This window comes from Hippocampus zosterae, chromosome 6 (genome assembly GCF_025434085.1).
Source record: "Hippocampus zosterae strain Florida chromosome 6, ASM2543408v3, whole genome shotgun sequence".
In the NCBI taxonomy this organism is placed as follows: domain Eukaryota; kingdom Metazoa; phylum Chordata; class Actinopteri; order Syngnathiformes; family Syngnathidae; genus Hippocampus; species Hippocampus zosterae.
In genome coordinates this window covers 1,824,799-1,845,930 of record NC_067456.1, presented here as the reverse complement: position 1 = coordinate 1,845,930, position 21,132 = coordinate 1,824,799, and the positions used below count along the sequence as shown (strand labels likewise).

The following is a 21,132-nucleotide window of genomic DNA, read 5'->3' as shown; positions in this document are numbered from 1 at the left end:
TCTTCAATGTGGCCGCAAGATGGCGGTCGGTATCTCGCGAATAAAATGAGGGCAATATCGGAGAAGAAAAGAAGGAAGTTGACGAGGCTTTCTCGGACGATGAGGGGAAAAGGACACATTTATGAGCTAAACAGTATTAGCTATTAAAAAGACAGAAATAAAAACGTTGATCAGTATTTTTTTGCTGGGCGTAATATTTGCCCATAACAAATGTTATTTCCAGATTTTTAAGGTGTGTGTGTATTAGCCACTGAAATGTCTTTCTCATTACTCGAATCTTCCATGAGATGTGACAGAGGGGAAAACGTTTGGTTGCTCGGCGACATCCCCAAGCAGCAAATGAATGAAGCGTCGCCATCACACGCTCTGCATTGACACATTCAAGATGGCGATGACGTGAACGTACTATTTGTTTGCCAACGCGAGCACAGCTGAAACCCGCTTTCTATGACTCAGCTGCAGCCAGTGGAAGTAGAAAAGGCGGAAGTTGGTTAAATGGCCGCGGGGAGGCGTACGAGCGCGAGCTCGTCGTCGTCTTGGTGTGCTTGCGGCCACTAAATTCAAAAAAATATTTTCATAAAATAATAAACGAGAGCCATGGCGTCGTACGAGGAGCAACTTTGCCAAGTGAACGAGCGCCAACGGCAACCCGACGCCGCTTTCATGGCACCGATCGCGTTGGGCGTTCAAGGTCTGTCCACATGTTGAGTACTTTTCTGCTTTTGACACCGATTTCTCCTAAATGTTACGTTGTTAATGTGCGTGTAGTGCTTTTATCCCCCTTTGCTTTGGAAGTTGAGCACCGCTAAAGCCTCATTTAGCTATGTTGTTGCCTCCCCAGCCTTGCGAGGAGGGGAAGAGGAAGGGGCGGATTCACTGAGCCCACACGTTAAAGAAGAGGACGGGGAGGAGCCGCAGCCCTCACGCGTTAAAGAGGAAGATGCCGACCCTCCTCACGTTAAGGGGGAAGGAGAGGATCCGGAGTCCCCCAATGTCAAGGAGGAAGAGGAGGAGGTTGATGTCAGCGAGTTGCCGCTGAATGTGCTCGTTGTGAAAAGCGAAGACGACGAAGACGAATCACCCGAGTCGTCATATCTTCGTCGTCAACGCAGTCCGAGCGGAGGAGCAGCACCGGACGAGCTTTTGGCGCCGCTGTCGGACAGCGACGACGAGGAAGCTGACGGCAAGCAGTCGGAAAGCTCTGAAAAGACGACGAGTGAGCACGCGGCTCAAAAACCGTTCGGGTGCTCGGTTTGCGCTAAAGTCTTTTCCTACAAGTGGAACTTGAACGCGCACATGCGAACGCACACCGGAGACAAACCCTTCAGTTGTCCGGTTTGCGGCAAAGGTTTTCCTCGAAGGGGAAATATGGTGAGACACGCGAGAACGCACGCGAGTGCGAAACCCGCCCCCGATACCGCCGTCGATTCGCCGGACGTCTTGTTGATCGCGCGCGCGGCGACGCAAAAGCCTCTGGCTTGCTCCGTCTGCGGCGAATGGTACTCTCGGAAGCGCAGCTTGAAAATCCACATGCGCACGCACGGCGGCGAAAAGCGCTTCAGCTGCTCACTCTGCGGCGAGTGGTACTCCCACAAGAGCAGCTTGAAAGCGCACACGTGGACGCACACGGGAGAGAAACGCTTCGCCTGCTCCGTGTGCGGCCAATCTTTTACTTACAAGCACAATTTGACGGCGCACATGGCGACGCACACGGGAGAGGCGTTCGCGTGCTCCGTTTGCGGCAAACGTTTTACTTGCAGGCAAAACATGAACATACACATGAGGACGCACACGGGAGAGAAACCCTTCGCTTGCTCCGTCTGCCACAAAAACTTCTCCTACAAGTCGGCCATGACCCAGCACATGAGAACGCACACGGGAGAAAAACCCTACAGCTGCTCCATTTGCGGCGACGACTTTGCTCAGAAGCTGACTTTGGTCGCACACGTGGCGACGCACACCGGGGAGAAACCGTTCACTTGCTCCGTTTGCGGCAAAAGCCTCTCTTATAAACACGGCTTGAAATCGCACATGCGGATACACACGGGAGAGAAAAGGCTTCGCTGCTCGGTGTGCGCCGACAGTTTTTCTTCCAAGTCCAGTTTAAATATACACATGAGGAGACACACGGGAGAGAAACCATTCACGTGCTCCGTTTGTCAGAGGAGCTTCTCTCATAAGAACACGTTGACGGCGCACATGCGGACGCACAAGAACGATTGAACATTTTCATTTCCTATGGGGAGGGGGGCGTTTCGGTTCTTACAAAAGGGTCTTTGGGGAAATTTAAAGGAAAGCAGGGTTGAACGTTTTGAACAAATCGACATTTGCTGTATATAACGACGACGTGGCCACACGAGTAGTGACCGTTTGCGACAAGAATAAAGAGTCAAATTTCCAACGTGTGTCTTGTTTCTCTGAAAGGCTTTAATAATTTTTGCGCAAAAACAAGCGCAAGTCTGCCCTTCGCTAGCAGGAGATGATGACTCTTGGCACCGTTTTGAAAGAACTGCAAGCTTATGTTAAATTATGAATTATTTTCATTTTATATTTGAGCATTGTATTATTTTATGTTATAGTCATCTAAATTATATACTGTTTACTAATTGCTGAAACATTCTTATGTCGCTTGCGTCTGATTGGCTAAAGCATCGGTGGTCAAACTACGGCCCGCGGGCCAAATCCGGCCCGTTGGTCTTTTTAATTCGGCCCGCCGGAGGTCGGTACACAATTAAGGTTCTATGTCAACAACTGCATTCATTTCATTTGGACTTGTAATGACAGGGATTTCAACACCAGGTGGCACAGTTACTTGAAGTTGCAGAGCATTGGGAGGAAGGGGGAGACGATACGGAAGCCAGCAGTAGCGCCGAGTCAAGCAAATCCCGTTCGATACGACGGAATAATGTACTCTTAAAGTCTGAAAAACGTGCCAAAAAATGTAAAATACTGCTTTTTAAATAAAGAAATCCAATTAATATCATGCCGAATTTAGTTCACCCTTTTGATCCGGCCCTCCCAAATATTTTCTGGTTCTCATGTGGCCCTATGCAAAAAATAATTGCCTACCCCTGGGCTAAAGAGAAGTAGGAAGTGTTTTCGTGACTGAAAGGGGGTTGCGTTCTCGTTCATCGGAGGTGCAGACGTTTTTTGTCTTTCTCCTTTTTAATAAACTCTATTAAAGGATTCCATCTCTCCATCTGTCATTCGTAAAGAAGAGCCATCCACCGAAAAACAACCAACCCCTCAATCTACAGAACCAACGTGGAGAGGAGACTGACGGACGGCGGGCGACGACAACCGGAGTGGAAACTGTTTCAAAGTCTCGAACAGCAATCCAAAATCCGAGTCCACATAAACAAATCCCAACCCCAGCAACGCCAACACTTCATCTGAGATTGACACCAGTGGCAATGCGTGTGTTGTAGTTGGCAAAATGTGTGCGATCGTTCAGAGTGAGTTTGGGGGCTACAAAAAAAAAAAAGCCTCCTACAGTGTCGTGGAGGAGTGGCTTAAGTGGGTTAAGGTGACGTCGTAAATAGCATCAGTTGAGAAAGATGTTCCAAACTCAATCCACTTCATTTGAGGTTCCGTGGTAAAAAAACAACAACAAAAAAAAAACGTTTTTTCCGCAGTATGAATGCAACGCACCTCATTTCAAGGAAGGCACTGCGATCTCAGTCACGTTGCACTTGGCGTCGTCCTTTCCAAACGGCAGCTCGATCGGAACCAGCTGCTGGCTTTCGCACGAACGCGCACGCAAACGTTCCCGTTCGCAGCGACGACGCGTATGACGTCACGGCGCGGGCGTCGGGCTCCTTCCTCCAAATCCGCACGGCGAGCATGTTTGAAACAAGGTCGATGGGAATTCGACACGTGGAAAAGACAATCGCGGTCATCAACCGACGCGAAACTCGAAGCTGAACTACTTCCGTGTCAAATGTGCACCGATTGGTTCGCGTCATCACGTGACGCTACAAAAGGTGATTGGACAACTGGGCCCACCTGACCGAAACAATTCTCGAAAGAAATGAAGAAAGGCGGAAAACTAAATCAAAACAGATTAAGTTCTACTTTCGTCCGTAGACGTTTTTTTGTTGTAATCCCCACAAATATTGGGAATCATTCAAATTCTTTTTTTTTTGCAAAAGTAAAAAGAGCCTCTTTTTGTTCGGTGCTAGCTTGCTTTTTTTTCTCCATTTGTTGCTAACGTCGTTTCCCGGAGTCCAGAAGCTCAACGCCCCTTTTTCAGACTGAGAAATGTCGATTTCCTTTTTTCTCACCCGTTGTTGACTTTCTTTGGATGGTGGCAACTTGTTTGCAGCTTTTTTATTTCTTAGAATCAGGCGAAAACTCCTCAATTGTTCATTTTGGGCGGTGGGCGGGGCAGGAACCCAATTGCCTTCTTTCACTGTGCTAAGACTGCAGCTCTGCTTACCTTTTGGATTTGGTGATTAGTGCCTCGGCCAGCGCGTCAAAGTTTTTCTTTTGGCTCCGCCCAGCATTGTGTGTTGTGACGTTAATTAGCCGGGAAGCAAGAGTGAGGCAAAAGGGTTTTGTTCACATGTGCATTTTGCCAAGAATGTATTTAACGTCCCACTCTGATGGCTGGAGGAACTCCACACCCGCATTTATTTGTGCACAAAGGCTAAAAAGTACATCACCGCCGTAGAAGATTGAGCATTTATATGTTTAATACACAGTAGGAATGTTTACTTGAATTGATGGCAGTTATTTAGATCAAATTTGGGTGCATGCTTGGGTTGGTTGCAGATAGTCACCCCCCACCTCCTCCACTTGATATTGTACAGAGAAAAGCCACAAAACTCCGCTTCCTGCCAAAAATGTGAGCGGCACAAACACAAAATCTGACTGAAGTTGTTTATTGAACTGGCATCTTGCGAATGAATATACAAGAATCTTCAGTGAAGAAATTGAAAAGGGAAATGCTCCGAAAAATGATCTGGAATGGAGGTAATGTGAACACAAAAGGTTTGTAATTTGATTTACGCGGGTCCATTCACACTGCGTCGCTGTTTTTAAAAGAAATTTGGGGTGTGTTTCGTAACAGGCAAGGGGAATAGAAAAAGACTACGGCTAACACTAATGTGGTTTCTTTGCTTGTTCAAAGTGCCGATTTGACTCCTTTAAGTCATAGAGTACAGACATAAAATGACATCATATTCTCTTGGATAATTTGGCACAACATTAAATTAAAAAGAATCATTTCCCTCTTCTGTCACATGAAATAATCCTTTATTTTTGTTTTTTCCACCCACAGCTAGCTAGCGCTGGCTAAGTTTAAAGGTAGGGCTGCAACTATTGTTTCTTTTCCAAATAAATTCATTTTTCCACTGCTTTCTCGGAGCTCGACGAAAATGAAAATATTTACCGCAGAGAGGCGGACATCCTCCTGGTTTGAACAATTATGTGGTTAACGAGGTCTCTGAACGATTAAATGATCATCAAAATAAGCTTCGGTTCTTTTGATAACCGATTAGTTGCAGGGTAATTCGACATTAATGCTATGGAAACCCGTTGCTACAGCTTTGCTCTCCAAGTCAATCAACTCATAAAAAAAAAACAATAAAAAAATGTGAAAAACGGAATTAGCAAATGATAACAACTGGGAGAAAAGCTTTGTTTTTTTTTCACAGAAGACTAAGATTTTTTTTTAAGATGACCACAAAGCATTGATGTGGCCGAAGACAACATTTCATATTGGCATTTAGATAAAGTTGGCTCAAATGAGTTGAGCAACACAACGACCCCCCCAAAAAAGGAACCCACAAAATAAGACAATTTTGTGGGTTTAAATTTTTTCATTTGTTTGAGCCAACTTTTGGGCTTCTTAAAAAAATAAAATGAAAATAAATTGGGTTAGTCCCAATTTGACCCAATATGGGAGCCAGCAATTTTTGCAGTGCTGATTTGCTGACATAGCTGATTAAGTAAAAGATAAACAGTAGTCTGAGACAGAAATAATCAAGGGAAGTACCATTATCTGAATAAATTACGAGAAGTAAGAGAGTATTTGAATTTTGTTACTTTCCACCACAGGTAACAAAGCAGATAAGAGCGTTTGAAACAACTCATTCATTTAAAATAACAGAAAAAAATTTGAGATTACAGGTATGAAATGCCAGTTGCCTAATCGTTCCCCACCCTCATTAAAAAAACTGAAACGGTTGCGGAATCTAAAAACGTTCATTCCTTGCTGTGAGTCTGCATGTGCGCGTTCAAGTTTTGCTTGAAGGCAAATTTTTTCCCGCAATCTATGCAGCTGAAGGGTTTTTCCCCTGTGTGCGTTCTCATGTGCACGTTGAGATTCCTCTTGCTGGTGAATCGTTTGCCGCAGACAGAACAAGTGAAGGGTTTCTCTTCCGTGTGGCCCCGCATGTGCGCAATCAAGCTGTGCTTGGACGTCACACTTTTACCGCAGACGGAGCAGATGAAGGGTTTCTCCCCGGTGTGCTTCCGCATGTGTCTGACCATGTATTGTTTTTGCGTGAAGCTTTCGCCGCACTCTGAGCAGCGAAAGGGTTTTTCTCCAGTGTGCGTCCACCTGTGCACGTTCAAATGCTGCTTGGAGGCAAAACTTTTCCCGCAAACTGAGCACGTGCAGCGCTTTTCTCCTGTGTGCCTTCTCTTGTGTTTGAGCATGTATTGCTTCTGAGTGAAGCGTTCGCCACAAACGGAGCAGGTGAAAGGCTTTTCTCCCGTGTGCGATGCCGTGTGTGCCCTCAGAGAGGCCTCCTGAGCGAACTGCTGCCCGCAAACGGAGCAACCAAAGCGTTTATCTGCGTGCGTCTGCATGTGCTCGTTCAAACTGTGCTTGTAAGAAAGGCTTTTGCCACAAACCGGGCAGGTGAAAGGTTTTTCTCCCGTATGCGTCCTCACGTGTGCGTTAAAAGTCGGCCGATAGGTAAAGCTTTCGCCGCAGACTGAGCAGCTGAAGGGTTTTTCTCCCGTGTGCCTTTTCATGTGCGCATTTAAGGTTTGCTTGTAGGTAAAACTGTCGCCACACACGGAGCAAGTGAAAGGTTTCTCTCCCGTGTGTTTCCGCATGTGTGCTTTCAAACTTCTTTTGTAAGAAAAACTTTCACGGCAAACCGAGCAGCTCACCAGACTTTCCCCCGTGTGTGTCCGCATGTGGATGTTCAAACTGCGCTTGTACGAATAGCTTTCGCCGCAAATGGAGCAGGTGAAAGGTTTCTCTCCGGTGTGTGTGGCCGTGTGTGCAATCAAAAAGATCTTCTTGGCAAAGGTTTCGCTGCACACGGAGCAGCCGTAAGGTTTTTCTCCCGTGTGCGTCCTCGTGTGGACTGTCAGATTTTTTTTCTTTGCGAATCTTTTCCCGCAAACGGAGCAGGCGAAGCGTTTCTCTTCCGTGTGCGTGGCCATGTGCACGATCAACGAGCCCTTTTGTGCAAACGTGTCGCCGCAAACTGAGCAATGAAAAGTCGGCTTCTCGCCCGTGTGTGCTCTCATGTGTCTCACCATATTCGACTTGCAAGCAAACATTTTACTACAAACGGCACAGCTGAAGGGCTTTTCTCCCGTGTGCGTTCTCATGTGCTCCTTCACGCTGTACTTGCAAGAGAGGCTTTTACCGCAAAGTGAGCAGGTCAGATGTTCTTTCGCGGCGCTTGCCAAAGGTCTGTCGTCCTCTCCGGCATCTGCGGCGCTCCTCGAGGGTTTCTCCAAGTCACCGCCGCGTGAAGGCGCAGCTAAGCGCCGGTCGGCGGGCTCTGCCTCGCGACACTCTCCGCCGGGACTGCGGCAATGAAGCCGCGACCACTCGGCTGCGTCGCCTTCGTCGTCTTCGCTCTTCACGACGACGACATTGAGTGAGAACTCGCTGACGTCGACCTCCTCTTCTTCCTCTTTAACACGGTGCGGCTGCGGATCTTGGTCTTCCTCTTTAATACAGCGGGGCTCCGGATGATCTTCCCGATGACCGATCGCCTGCTGGATGTCTACAAGATGCAAGCAAAACAAAAAAAATTGAGCACACGCGTCAAATTTTACGAGCAGTGGCTGACCTCAAGACGTAGTATTTGGGCTGACGGGAGCTGCTGATTGATGTGAGCTCTCCATCGTATCAGTTTTTGTTACTTACAACGCTGTCAAAAGGCATTTGCCCTCTTCTGGAAAAAAAAAACTGGGCCCTGTGAAAGCGCCGCCCTTGACCCCCCCCCTTCAAACCTGAATAAACTATGCCTCATCACATTTTATGATAACAAAACATTTATTGATCTCACAACGGAGACATTTGCCATTTACAGCGGCAGAATTTGGAGGGAAGAAAGTAGAAAAACAAAGTGTTTGCATGCACAAAATAATTTTGAGGGTAAACTGAGGTTCGTTTTGACTGAGCAAGCCCAATCCGATCCACAACTGTTCAGTAAACAAGTCACTTCAGCGCTATATTAATATGAATAACCTCTTATACGTCGTCAAGATAGAAGACGGGGCTTCCTCGTTGACTGTTTTAACATGTATATTGTACAGTACATTTTACTCATCCTAATCAAAACAATGATACTTGTGTTTCGACGTTGGAATAAAGCAATCGATGATCTATTCAAGGGGCCAAACCTCGACTGTGCAGTGAGGCACCGGAGGCAGAGAAAATGGCGGCCAGTTGTCGAGCTTCTCCATCCTTCTCTTCTCTCGCTCGACAAAGTTGCTCCTCGTGCGACGCCATCGCTTGCGCGTAGCCCGAGTATTTATTTTGTAACTATTTCAACAATTGCACGTTTTATTCGAGCGAGCTGCGCAAGAACAAGAGCTGTCTGCTTTGTCACTCGAACGCCAACTAAAAAGCAGACCAACTTCCGCGTTTTCTTCTTCGACGGTGGTTATACGGAAAACATAGCAGCCTTGATATTGCGCGGGCGCCTCTCTGTGGCGGTAGTGAAGAATGCCCCAAAAAAGAAGAAAAGGGGACGCTGAGGTCAGTCAGTGACTTTTTTATGGAAAATAAGAGCAGCCACAACATTTGACTCGTGACGGTTCATATTATTTGCCCTATTCCATGCGTCGCTACATAGTTATGAATATACTATGAAAATGTCACTGTATGATATTTTCACAGTAAAAGGGCACAGGATTGTGTCATTGAGGGATCGTCACACACGGTTTTTGTCCCGTGTGCGTCGCTGTGTGCGGCCAACCTGGGGCTGAACAGTCAAAACGGTTCGATAGTTGCGGACCTCAGGAATCATCACCACAGCTGGCCCTGGTGCGGTCCAACTGCCTTGTGTTAGCTATCGGGAGCCTCAAATTCGTGGGAGGTACAGTCTCTCAGGACTTCAAGTGGAAGGTCAACCTCAACTGCATCCTGGAAAAAAAAAGCCCAAAATGACCCTCCACATCTGGGTCACCACCTCTTCCAGCTCTGTCCCTCAGCCTGGCACTTTTCAAGACTACACAAAGAAAAAAAAGAAAACGTCATTATGCAACAAATTCAAGTTAGACACCTTCATCGTGGTTTAGCTCATTTATGGTGATGGCACGACAACTACACATTTTGGCACAGAGAAAGGAAGTAACGATAATTAAAAAAGAGCAGAACATTTCCAGGGCTCTTGGGGTGCCGTTACACGAGGGAAACCAGGGCACACAAACCAAACAGTGGTTGTTGACACATCTGTGGGGGTGGGCTAATAACATTGATACAGGAAAAAATAGATTAGAAATTGTGACAAACTGAATTTAGTTGAATTTTTAGCTCTCTCAGAGTGGCACTCCAATGCAGCTCAACACTCTCTTGGTGAAGCTGCAAACACAACACAAACGTGACGTAAGCCTGAGCAGTGAGGACAACAACATTCCGCGATGAATTGAAGAGTAGCAACTATAATGGAAGGACAGGATCAGGTAATCCGCCTGACTTTTATGCCGTTTTTTTTTCCAAAGCAACGTTGTTTTTGATCACCCTGATCCCGATTCACAGTTTTCGGTACGGCTGAATCCGGATGAGCTGGGCGCTAAATGGGACAACATAACCCAACATGGGCTACCACCACACAAGAGCCAACATGGGGTCACTTTTGACATTTTTGCCCGTTCTTCAAATCTGTTTGGGGATTAATTTCATGGGGATGAGATCATTCTTCTTTTTATTTTACTTTGGTATAATGGAAGGACTTAGCTAGCCGATGTCTACTTCCCTTCGAATGGGACACTTACTCTTTGTGGTGCATCCGCTTGTGCGCGGTCAAATTGGCCCGCTGAGCATATCTTTCGCCGCATAGCGAGCAACGAAAAGGTTTCTCTCCCGTGTGCGTCCTCATGTGCGTCACCACGCAGGACTTAAAGGCAAAGGTTTTGTCGCACAGCGAGCAACCGTAAGGTTTTTCTCCAGAGTGGGTCCTCATGTGTGAGACCATGTTTGGCTTCAGAATGAATCGTTTGCCGCACAGCGAGCAGCCGTACGGTTTCTCCCCCGTGTGGATCCTCATGTGGGCCACCATGCTTGAATTTTGAGTGAACGTTTTGCCGCAAACGGAGCAAATGAAAGGTTTCTCGCCCGTGTGCGTTCTCGTGTGGGCGACCAAGCTTTCCTTGTGAGAGAATCGTTTCTCGCACAGGGTGCAGTTGAACGGTTTTTCCCCAGTGTGCGTTCTCATGTGCCGGACCATGTCGGACTTATTTGTGAATCCTTTGCCACAGGAGCAGCACGTGTAGGGTTTTTCTCCCGTGTGCGTTCGCATGTGTCTGATCAGAGGTCCGTTTTGAGCAAATGTTTTCCCGCAAGTGGAGCAGCTGCCACCCGTCTTCTTGTGGAAGGATTTCCGCGCTTTGTCGTCACCGTCGCGGTCTGCGTCGCTCGCATCGCCCGTGTCGTCACTGTCCGACAGCGGCGCCAAGCGTTTGTCGGGCGACGGCCTTCCGAGGCGGCAACGAAGCGTAGTCGACTCGGGTGCGTCGTCTGCGCCCTTCACGGAGACGACCGAGAGAAGCAACTGGCTGACATCGGTCTCGTCCTCTTCCTCCTTAACGTGGAAGCATTCCGGATCCTCCTCTGTATTCTTCAGATGGGTGTCAGGTGGAGCCTTTTTTTCCTCTTTGACCTGGTGGGGCAGTTCCAAACGGGAGCTCCCAACCCGCGGCTGAGGGCTGAGCTCCTGTCGATGACCAATCATTTGCCGGACGTCTGGAGGACGCGAGCAACACAAAGAATATGTAAGCCGAATCACAGTAAGCCATATTTCGGAAATTATGTTTTTGCCATAATCAACAATCTCGTAGAAACATTCTGTTGACGGACCCCCAAGAAACGTCATTGTGCCTTTAAGTGTAAACATTTAAAAGTCAACCGTGCCAATCGAGAAGCAGAATGTGCTGAATTGAAATGGGGAATCCGGCGAGCGTGCACCTCGTTTGTGCAGCGTCGTGCCAGCAGCAGCTTCTTCCGCCCGTGCTCGCCACTCGGTCGCGTCTCGAGCGCGACAAACTTGCTCCTCGTGGGACGCCATCGCTCTTTCGGAAAGCTTTGCTTTGTTTTATTCTTTTACAGCGTTTTTTTTGTGCCACCAGTACGGCGCCGCTCCTTTTGGCCTCTTTGCTAACGTCCGCTTTTCTTCTGCTTCTTTTTGTTGATTTGGGCTTTGTGGCACCGAGCGTTTGATGCACGTTAGCGTCACCTACTGTGCTGGAGTACTTGATTCTCACTAGGGGGCGCGGACGTGAAGTATACATATCTACAAAATAAATATTTACTCCATTCTTTACTATTATTACAGTTTCAAAAAGGTGCCGATACTTTCGTCCAGTCCATTTTTGGAATTGTGTGTGGAATGATCAGATTTGCTCCGCCCCGCTTTTTTTTTAACCTATTGTGCCAACGCAAATCAACGAAATAAACGTGTATTTGGTTGACGGTTGTATTTGGTCAAGTGTCACGTTTTTCAAAACCTATACATGTCGTTTGGTGAAAAACAAACCATTGTTTCGAGGTTTATGTGTTCGGAAGAGGAAAAAGTTTCGCAAGTTTTTGACACAGGAAGTGGGGAATCTTTAGCTGGTGCACACATCCGGTTGCACGCGCGCGACAGAAGGTACGGGCCAGTTCAAGTTAGCAAGTGCGGGCGAAGGTCCTTGGGTACAGCATTTGTTTTTTTTCGTGGTCGTTTTATTTTGGACGAATTCTGGGCTTTTGGACTCACTCTTGTGGATATGTGCAGCTTGGGAGGTATTTATTTGTGTTTATTGCAGATTTATGTCAATTCATTACGCCTGGAAGTTTATTTCTCCATCGTTTTAATTCTGTTTGTAACAAACAGTTGGACTATTGAGGCATGTAAACACAGAACGGGGGGTCGTCATTTGGTCGCGGAGCGATTTTTTTTCCTGTTAATTTTATCGCTGGCCGAAATGACATTTTTATCGGGCCAACCCCGCTTTCCCCTACGACAAACATCTGATCGTCAGTTGAGATGTGATATGAAAAGGTTTGGTTTTGTCGCAGTACGGTCACGACATATTTATTGCGATTTTCTGTGAACGCTCACCGTATATACAAGTACACATATACATATTACCCTAAACTACAATCCTCAAATGATCTTCCCCACAGCTGTACAGCAATACCAGAGTAAATAAGTTAAACACGAACCCCGAAAGCTCATGTACGATATTAATTAGAATGATTTTTCTCTATGCCAGTAATTGCAGTATTGTAATAGAATTACTTCCTCGTGTGCTGCAGACGTCCATCAGCTGATTGGTAGTCAGGTAGAAGCTCCTCCTCATCCACAGAGGGGAAGTTCTAGTTCGGTTCAAAATGGTCCAGGCCCAACCCACGTGAAAGAGGAAGAGGAAGATCCACAGCCCCGCTGCACTCAAGAGGAAGAGGAGCAAGTCAGCAAGTTGTCACTGAAGGTTGTTGTCGTGAAGAGTGAAGACGATGGCGACGAAGCGCCCGACCGTTCGCGGCTTCATCGTTGCAGTCCGAGCGGGGAGCACGGCGGAGGAGCGTCACCGCATCAGCTCTTAGCGCCGCCGTCACACGCCGACAACACAGACGACGCGAAAGGCGATGCCAAACAGTCGGAAAGTTCCGAAAAGCAGACTCCAGCGTGCGGGAGACGCCTCAAACGGCGAGAACTTTTCAGCTGCTCCGTTTGCGGTAAAACAGCGACTCAAAAGTCCAACATGGTCAAACACATGAGAGTACACACGGGAGAGAAACCCTTCAGTTGCCCGCTTTGTGCGAAAGCCTTTGTTGAAAAGGCAAAGATGATAAAGCACATGAGGAGTCACACGGGAGAAAAACCCTTCGGCTGCTCAGTGTGTGGTAAGAAATTCACAGATAAACAAAATATGGAGTCGCACATTAGAACTCACACGGGGGAAAAACCCTTTAGTTGCTCGTTGTGCGGTAAACGATTCAATAAAAAATCGTACGTGACAATACACATGCGAACGCACACGGGGGAGAAACCCTTCAGCTGCTCCGCCTGTGGCCAGGAGTTTGCGCAAAAGTCGGACATGGCGAGACACATGACAAAACACACGGGAGAGAAACCCTTTAGTTGCTCCGTGTGCGGCAGAACGTTATCTCGAAGGGCCAACATGGAGTCGCACATGAGAACGCACACCGGAGAGAAACCCTTCGGCTGCTCCGTTTGCGGCAGAAACTACACGAATCGGAACAGTTTTGCGACGCACATGCGGACCCACAACAAAGGAGACTAAATGCCCCCCCCCGGGCTTCAGCTCATTTGCCGTTTGTTCTGAGAGACAATTCAGGCCCTTGTGAAGCAGCGGTCTTGCTCGTGACATTTTTCCCCACCAGTACACAATACATTTTACTAGCAGACGATTGTCTTTCGAACAGGTAAGCACCTCTCTCTCACAAGTTGCTTCTCTGTCAATGGAATAAATGCACAAAGGATTTTCCATACAAAGTGTGACATCGTCTTTTCATACTTTTATTGTTTTGTTTTTTTCGTGCTTGGGCAGATTATGTCACAGATAAAAATGTGCATGGGGAAAGGTCATTTGGCAAACGATTTTTTGATGCTTTCCCACGAGCATTGCTTTGTTCTTTCTAAGATGATTGACAGCACCTGGAATTTACCGTCATCTTTCCATTTTGTCTGAAACACGACCATCTTTTTTTTTGCATTGAAGGCAAAGCAGCCGAGACATTTTATGAGGTACACCTGCGGAGTCTCAGTGGGCATATTTGGTAAAACTTGACGATAAAAGGGAGAAAAAGGCCTCAAATCAAGGAGGACAAAAACACTTTTTTTCTAAGTAAAAAACGCCACAGACGTTAATTTGTTGTTGAATGTACTAAGGACGTTTTTAGCTGCAAAGTTATTTTTCACTGTGCGCATCTATATATGTGTGTGTGTGTTTATACTCTCATATGCATATATATATATATATATTGGTTGTACTTTTACATTTTTATCAACCTTGAATTCACATTCTAATAGATCATAGTCAATACAATGACAAATGTTTTTTAAAAAAAAATCATTACACTTCTTCTAATCCTAGAATTTGCTTCCAGAAATTACAATGAAAATAATAAAAAAGATATACAATTATTTATATACTGTTTCACATGTATACAATTAACTACGATTCTGGAATTTCCTTCAGGACTACTCCTATTTATTTTTATTTATTTTTAAAACATTTAATTAGTCATGATAATCGGTGAAATTCTCCTCAGGATCACAACTGAAATAATGAAGAATGACCAATTTATTTCTACACTTGAGCATATACTGTACATTTCAAGTTTTGCACTATAATGAAGTGAACCTGTTTTTTTAAATTAATATAACTAATCATTGAATTTCCCTCCAGGATCACAATTAAGATCATGATTTATTAATTTTTTTTTACATTAATAGTAAATGTGATCTTCATAAGCAAAAAACGTCACGAGCCAGTGCGGGTGTACCTTATAAAGTGTCCGGCAAGCTTTCCCCATCTCCACGTTGGGACGCAAACGGCAAACGCGGCGGCTACATGGGCGTGGGCGGGCGCGCGTGCGGGTAGAGGTGGCGCGCCGTCTCCTCCGTCTGGTCCGAGTCATCGGGGTAGCGCGTTCGCAGCTCGTCGTTGGCCACGTAGTGCGTGCGGGCGAATTCGCAGAAATAGCGGCCCACCTCGGGATGCCCGATCTCCAGGGGGTCCGAGTGGGGCTCCAGGTTCTCTGGAATACGTGCACAACAAATTGTTGAGATCCAAAGTAGAGTATCGTAATTCCGAAGACGCGCTAATCAGTTCATTTTTAAAAAAAAAGTTTTTATATGCCCTTATCAATTTTTTCTTTTTTTAAATCAAGAATATTTTTGAAAAGTAAAAGAGCAATTACTTCCAGCAAAAATATGCAACTTTTTTTCATTTTTAAGTTTTTCACGATAATAGTCCCAAAATAAAAATGTTTCAAAAATTGTACTATAATAATGTTAATTTTCATGATAGTCTTTTTTACCCCCCCAATTAAAAAAAAGAAAAAAGTAAAGATGTCTTGAATCTGAAGTCTTCACAAATTTGTGTTTCCAAATAAAAAATATACTTTTACGCTTTGAATATTTATTTTTCAGCCATTTCTCCACTGACTAAAAATGAACACTTTGTAACCTGTTCCTCCCACTCTGCAATCTCATCAAGATCGGAGAGGCGCTAGCTCTAAAATTCTTGAGCATCACCAAACTTTTTTGTGAATGGAACATTTTCATCATTTATGTCCTCATTCACTTCATCGTTTAGGAATTTGTCATTTCTATTAAAAAAATAAAAATATGCATCAATAAGGACAAGAAAGTAAACCAAAGGTGGTTGGAAGATCCGCAAAATACGCATCGCTCTTTTCCACTCCGAGCTGCGACACTCTCCCGATACACCCGACATGAAAATCCGATTTTGGGTTTCATTGGCGGTCTTCACCTTGCGCTGCGTATCGGCAGGTGCCATCCTGCACCAGGACGTTGTAGAAGGGCTGCTCGGCGCCGTCGGGCAGCTGGTGGACCCTCATGGTGGTGATCCACTCCTGGTTCATGGTGCACTTGGGGTCCCAGCCGTAGATGACGCAGTTGTAACCCGACCTGGGACGCACGCAGGGGAGGCGGCAAAGTGGACATACGGCGGGAGGACGGCCGGCGGCGATCGCTCCCTAACGCACCTTTTGTGTTTCATGACGAGCCCGACGGAGTAGCGGACGTCCCGGTGTTCGGCCGCCCCGCGCCGCTTGACCTCGGGCGCGGCGGGATGCTTCTTGTGCTGGATGTGCTCCAGCGTGTGCTGCACCAGGTAACCCACCGCGCCGTGCTGGGACGGGTCCAGCGCCTGGATGTGCTGCAGGATGTCCAGAACCTGCCGCGACCGACCCAACGTCAACGTTGGGGGCCGTGCTCGCGAGTACGGAAGGGGGGTTCGGCGTGACGGGCGAAGTGACTATGAGAGCGTGTGTGAAAGCGGAGCTCGAGACTCCCGAGAATCTTTTGAGAAGATTTCAAAGAATCTTTGAGAGTGTCGCAGTGAGAGAGAAATTGGTGGGCGATGGCGTGAGAAACGGAACGGCGAGAGCGACCGACTTAAAGAGTCCTTGCGGCGATTACGTGCGAGAGAAGAGAGGGAGCACCTTTTCGGGCCAGATGCCCAGGTGGAAGTAGAGCCTGGCCTGCAGCAGAAGGTAGGGAACGTTGTCGGGGTTGATGGTGAGGAAGAGGTCCAGCGTGTCCCTCAGGAGCTGGTACGACTTCTCGCTACTTTCCCTCCAAAAACAAAACAAAAAAAATCAAACATCCGGTCTGCGTTCCTTCTCAGGCCGGCGTCAGTTTTGCGTTTCGCGCATGCACGGCTCCCTCTAGTGGCAAGGCTGGAATTCTGCATTACGGCAGCAACATGTACATGTAATCAGTTACCCCCGTTTGCCGATGTTGAGCAGGTTTCCCACCATCCTGAGCAAGACGTCGGTGGTCCCGATGCCGCCGTAGTAGTCGGCGCTGGCCTGGTGCCCGATGAGGTACTCGCACTCTTTGGCCGTCATCTGCTTGCCTTTTCCGAAGGCGTCGATGTACACGTAGTCGTAGATGTCGTCGCTCCTGCGGCGGGGGGGGCGGGGCCCGGCGGCGAATGTTAACCCCTTAGGCAAAATGCGGGCTGACAACTAAAACGTGGCCTTCGAGTACCCGCGTTGCTTTTGGCACCAGCGCAGCAGGAAGTGGCTGGGGAAGTTGACCGGCTCCAGCTTGACGCCCAATTTCCGGGCCAGCGTCATGTAGACCACCGAGAGGCTTATGGGGATGCCCTTGCGGCGGAGCAGCACCTGCCGGACAAAAATCCTGCGTCAGAACGGGCGGGAAATTTACACCCGTGCATTTTTGTTTTACACGATTGACAAGAGGAGTCGTTTCGAAAAACACTCAAGTCATTCCGTGAGCGCGCTTATTTTACTTCATCGGAACTTCATGAAGGCAACAGCTTTGCGACTTCCTTTCAGTGGGAAGAACTTAGCCAGTGGGGGGGGGGGGGCACCAGGGTAATGCAGTCATGCAGATACAAAACGTGACAACACTTTGACCACCACGACTGACTCCGGAGGCAATGTGCCTCTTTTGTTTGATGTTTAGTTTGACAGGAAAATTTTAACCGGGACTGGCAACAAATACAACGGTACTTCTACTTACGCAATTAATTGGTTCCGGAAGAAATTTCTTCACTCGAAAATGTTCTAAGTAGAGACGCGTTTTTCATGTCCATCCATCCATCCATCCATCCATCCATCCATCATCTACCGCTTATCCGGGGCCGGGTCGCGGGGGCAACATCTTTAGCAGGGAAGCCCAGACTTCCCTCTCCCTAGCTACTTCTTCCAGCTCTCCCTGGGGGATCCCGAGTCGTTCCCAGGCCAGCTGGGTGACATAGTCTCTCCAGCGTGTCCTGGGTCTTCCTCGGGGTCTCCTCCCGGTGGGACATGCCCGGAACACCTCACCAGGGAGGCGCTCAGGAGGCATCCGAATCAGATGCCCAAGCCACCTCATCTGGCTCCTCTCGATGTGGAGGAGAAGCGGCTCGACTCGGAGCCCCTCCCGGATGACCGAGCTTCTCACCGGGGAGGCGTTCAGGAGGCATCCGAATCAGATGCCCAAGCCACCTCATCTGGCTCCTCTCGATGTGGAGGAGAAGCGGCTCGACTCTGAGCCCCTCCCGGATGACCGAGCTTCTCACCGGGGAGGCGCTCAGGAGGCATCCGAATCAGATGCCCAAGCCACCTCATCTGGCTCCTCTCGATGTGGAGGAGAAGCGGCTCGACTCGGAGCCCCTCCCGGATGACCGAGCTTCTCACCAGGGAGGCGCTCAGGAGGCATCCGAATCAGATGCCCAAGCCACCTCATCTGGCTCCTCTCGATGTGGAGGAGAAGCGGCTCGACTCGGAGCCCCTCCCGGATGACCGAGCTTCTCACCTTATCTCTAAGGGAGAGCCCGGACACCCTGCGGAGAAATGCCCTAATTCGTTCCAAGCCCCCCCCAAAAAAATTCAGAAATGTTTCCGAAAGTGTAAAAAAGCATCCAAATATGCCACAAAAACATGTTAGCATTAGATTCTTGCAAAATACGAACAGAGTCGAACATAAAACATAAAAATGACGGTCATTTCACTTTTAACTGCGTCCTCGTTGTTTTTTTTGTTGCCTTCTTTAGTTCATGTTCTCGCTCATAAGTGGTAAGGCGCCAAGTAACAGCCAATGGCAGAGCAACTCCAAGTATGTCGCGTTCAGGGACTTGCGGCCCCGACTGTATTATTTTTTTTTTTTTAACCTTTCGTATCTTGACATTTCTTTTGGAACAAGAGGCAATATTTTCCCCGTTGAGGTGTTTTGTAACTTGAACATTTCGTATGAAGAGACGTTCGTAAGTAGAGGGACCACTGTAGCTTGAAAGCACTTCATTTTTTTTTTTTGGTAACTATTTTGAACTACTTTGTAGAAAACGTCTGCAACTCAACCTGGTGGATGTAGGAGTTGAGCGGGTTGTAGTAGTCCAATTGGTCACCCTTGTACTGTAGCTGCTCGTACAAGACGGCGTTGAGGGCGCAGACCACCTGCCGCTGGAGCTCCAAGTCCTCCAACGGAAGTCGCTCGCCCCCTGCAGGATGGAAAAAGTAGGCACCGGGACACTGAGTTGCTTTGACGGCTTTAAATTTTTTTTTTTTTGCTGCCAAGTCACCTGGAGCCACGCGAAGGCTGGGGTGGGATGGATTCTTCACCCGCAGCGTCTTCTTGACCTTCTCCGCCATGTCGTCCAGCTGCGCCGATATCCCGTCCAGCGTGACGTCGGCCAGCGGATTGCAGTAGCGGTCTACCAGGACGGCACCTGGAAGAAACGCGCACGCTGTAGCTCGCCGTCGCCCATCTGCACACGATTCACGTCTTGATTTAAACTTTCATGTTGCAAAAAAGTGAAATGGGCTGAATTTCAAAAACTCTCCAGGTAAGCGACATGTCTGACTTTTTGAGACTTGCTCCAAAGGGTCGTTTTCTCACCCGCGAGCGCCGACTGCTGCTCGGGCGGCTGCTCGAGGAAGCTCTTGAGCGCGCGTAGGATGTTCTGCTGTCTCAGGAAGTAAAGGATCTTCTTTGCATAGTACTTCAACGTCAGGCTTTTCCTTAACAGACAACCACAAAAAAAAAAAATTAAGCAAACACAAATTTTGTAAAATCGCTCGTAAGTCAAGGATGCTTCCTTGCCGCCGCCTAACCTCTTTTCAGCTTGCAGGATAAAGAGCAGCTCGTCCTCGCAGAAATGTTCGGGCATCCCCAGCGACTCGATCTCGGCGAAGGTGTCGCCCAGCACCTGGCCGATGCATGGCTGCAACAAAATTTGGTTTCCAAATCCTTTTTTTTTTTACTCAAGTATAGTGAAGTACAGCGTTCCCCCACTATCGTGCAGTTCACTATTTTTTTTTAAACAAAATGCTTAATTTTCTATTGGTGCATCCTCCGTTTGTATGTGTTGCACTTTAACTTTGTTCGCCCATCTATGGCATTTCCAATTATGTGTGAGTTTTAAGGCTGTGAACACGTTTTGTCAAAATGCGGTTGAAATACGCAACGTTTAATTCGCTTCTCTTGTCCACTCACCACTTCCATAAAGAAGCGCTTGGAGATGGACCCCACCGTCCTCCGGATCTGGATGCCCACCCGATGGCGCGTTTTGTACTCGCGCAGCCAGTCGCAGCTCTCGTTCTGCGGGTAAAACCTCTGCAGTCGCGGCCATCTGGAAAGTGGAGAGGAGCAGGTGGATGAAAGACGGATCCCATAAATAAAGCTGGCTGAACTCCTGATCAATTTGATCGGTTCACCCTGAAATGATCCCTTCCGATTCAATGTCATACATTTATATGTGTGTTAAGTCTGGATGCAATGTAATTCTAAATAAGAGTAATAATCATTCAGAAAGGAATCAAGAATAGGATTCAGCAGTCCACGATAGTGAAAAGTGATGCATATCGAAACGGAAAGCAATGAGAATTGACTGACTGGTTAGTGAACCAGGAAGAAGACACGAAAAAGACACCTCAGATTGAGAACATGACTGACGATAATAATAATTATCACCTAACTACAATAATAACCACCTGAGTTTGTACTGGTGTCCCCACACCTTCCCTCGGCCGTGGCAAACGTCGCGCAGGCGCAGGCAGCAGCAGGACACATTACAAATGTCGACGTGTTCGAGCACCGGCAAGCACAAAATGTGTTCCAACAACTCGGTGGGCAAGTCGGTTAACTTGTCGCCGCGGTGGTTGCGATTTGCGCCCCCGGCATCACTGCCGCTGGCGGTCCTGGTCCCGGTCGGGCTGGACAGGCTCTCTCCGGCGACAGACGCCGCCATCTTTTCTGTTTACCCCGATTACCTCAAAGTCGCGGCCCCGCCCACTTATGGCGCAGGGGGCTGGGTGAGAAGGCAGGGCGGAGCCAAGTGGTGTTCTCTAATTGGTTGTTTGCCGAAGAGGGACGTGTAACGTGCATTTCGGCACTCGAAAAAGCCAATCGGAGTTTAAACAAAAGAACGTGCCGCAAATTATACAGCAGTCATGAATTGGTAATGCTTTGACAATTGGCCTTTTATGTGTTTTCGATGTAAAATGTA

The 21,132-nt window shown here is 47.7% G+C and overlaps 5 protein-coding genes and 1 long non-coding RNA gene across 7 annotated transcripts; 2 read left to right on the top strand and 4 right to left on the bottom strand.

Moving 5' to 3' along the window:
* Window positions 1-294: 294 nt before the first annotated feature.
* LOC127602684 (zinc finger protein OZF-like) lies at window positions 295-2,401 on the top strand. Its single transcript, XM_052068997.1, has 2 exons — window positions 295-691; window positions 842-2,401. The coding sequence occupies exons 1-2, from the start codon at window positions 598-600 to the stop codon at window positions 2,221-2,223; spliced, it is 1,476 nt and encodes a 491-aa protein (XP_051924957.1). The 5' UTR covers window positions 295-597; the 3' UTR covers window positions 2,224-2,401.
* A 3,436-nt stretch (window positions 2,402-5,837) lies between these two features.
* On the bottom strand, window positions 5,838-8,874 carry LOC127602660 (gastrula zinc finger protein XlCGF57.1-like). The gene is made up of 2 exons (XM_052068948.1): window positions 8,602-8,874; window positions 5,838-7,979 (listed from the first exon to the last, which is right to left on the bottom strand). Exons 1-2 carry the CDS (start codon window positions 8,708-8,710, stop codon window positions 6,208-6,210), a joined length of 1,881 nt encoding a protein of 626 aa, XP_051924908.1. The 5' UTR covers window positions 8,711-8,874; the 3' UTR covers window positions 5,838-6,207.
* A 565-nt stretch (window positions 8,875-9,439) lies between these two features.
* Window positions 9,440-11,614, bottom strand: LOC127602728 (gastrula zinc finger protein XlCGF8.2DB-like). Its single transcript, XM_052069061.1, has 3 exons — window positions 11,387-11,614; window positions 10,194-11,164; window positions 9,440-9,738 (listed from the first exon to the last, which is right to left on the bottom strand). Exons 1-2 carry the CDS (start codon window positions 11,484-11,486, stop codon window positions 10,194-10,196), a joined length of 1,071 nt encoding a protein of 356 aa, XP_051925021.1. The 5' UTR covers window positions 11,487-11,614; the 3' UTR covers window positions 9,440-9,738.
* A 411-nt stretch (window positions 11,615-12,025) lies between these two features.
* LOC127602737 (gastrula zinc finger protein XlCGF8.2DB-like) lies at window positions 12,026-14,336 on the top strand. Its single transcript, XM_052069071.1, has 2 exons — window positions 12,026-12,202; window positions 12,719-14,336. The coding sequence occupies exons 1-2, from the start codon at window positions 12,187-12,189 to the stop codon at window positions 13,705-13,707; spliced, it is 1,005 nt and encodes a 334-aa protein (XP_051925031.1). The 5' UTR covers window positions 12,026-12,186; the 3' UTR covers window positions 13,708-14,336.
* A 154-nt stretch (window positions 14,337-14,490) lies between these two features.
* fbxo21 (F-box protein 21) lies at window positions 14,491-20,907 on the bottom strand. Of its 2 annotated transcripts, none has more exons than XM_052068945.1 (12): window positions 20,618-20,907; window positions 20,121-20,256; window positions 19,739-19,848; window positions 19,524-19,645; window positions 19,207-19,353; window positions 18,986-19,125; window positions 17,169-17,305; window positions 16,902-17,081; window positions 16,619-16,751; window positions 16,160-16,350; window positions 15,925-16,082; window positions 14,491-15,187 (listed from the first exon to the last, which is right to left on the bottom strand). In XM_052068945.1, the coding sequence occupies exons 1-12, from the start codon at window positions 20,872-20,874 to the stop codon at window positions 14,997-14,999; spliced, it is 1,902 nt and encodes a 633-aa protein (XP_051924905.1). In that variant the 5' UTR covers window positions 20,875-20,907; the 3' UTR covers window positions 14,491-14,996. The 2 variants fall into 2 exon arrangements, with proteins under 2 accessions (XP_051924905.1, XP_051924906.1); XM_052068946.1 differs by having other exon boundaries at window positions 16,619-16,745.
* LOC127602800 (uncharacterized) lies at window positions 17,643-18,979 on the bottom strand. The gene is made up of 2 exons (XR_007962879.1): window positions 18,134-18,979; window positions 17,643-18,015 (listed from the first exon to the last, which is right to left on the bottom strand). It is a non-coding gene; the product is annotated as an uncharacterized LOC127602800 (long non-coding RNA).
* Window positions 20,908-21,132: the final 225 nt, after the last annotated feature.

Bases quoted from the DNA above. Each gene is read 5' to 3' on its own strand.
- LOC127602684 (XM_052068997.1), top strand. From the start codon at position 598: ATGGCGTCGTACGAGGAGCAACTTTGCCAAGTGAACGAGCGCCAACGG. The intron at 692-841 runs GTCTGTCCACAT...TTGCCTCCCCAG, and splicing joins GATCGCGTTGGGCGTTCAAG to CCTTGCGAGGAGGGGAAGAG.
- LOC127602660 (XM_052068948.1), bottom strand. From the start codon at position 8,710: ATGGCGTCGCACGAGGAGCAACTTTGTCGAGCGAGAGAAGAGAAGGAT. The intron at 7,980-8,601 runs GTTTGGCCCCTT...TGCATCTTGTAG, and splicing joins TGCCTCACTGCACAGTCGAG to ACATCCAGCAGGCGATCGGT.
- LOC127602728 (XM_052069061.1), bottom strand. From the start codon at position 11,486: ATGGCGTCCCACGAGGAGCAAGTTTGTCGCGCTCGAGACGCGACCGAG. The intron at 11,165-11,386 runs GTGCACGCTCGC...CGCGTCCTCCAG, and splicing joins CACGACGCTGCACAAACGAG to ACGTCCGGCAAATGATTGGT.
- fbxo21 (XM_052068945.1), bottom strand. From the start codon at position 20,874: ATGGCGGCGTCTGTCGCCGGAGAGAGCCTGTCCAGCCCGACCGGGACC. The intron at 20,257-20,617 runs GTGGTTATTATT...TCCACTTTCCAG, and splicing joins GGACACCAGTACAAACTCAG to ATGGCCGCGACTGCAGAGGT. The intron at 19,126-19,206 runs GTGACTTGGCAG...TCCATCCTGCAG, and splicing joins CAGCCTTCGCGTGGCTCCAG to GGGGCGAGCGACTTCCGTTG.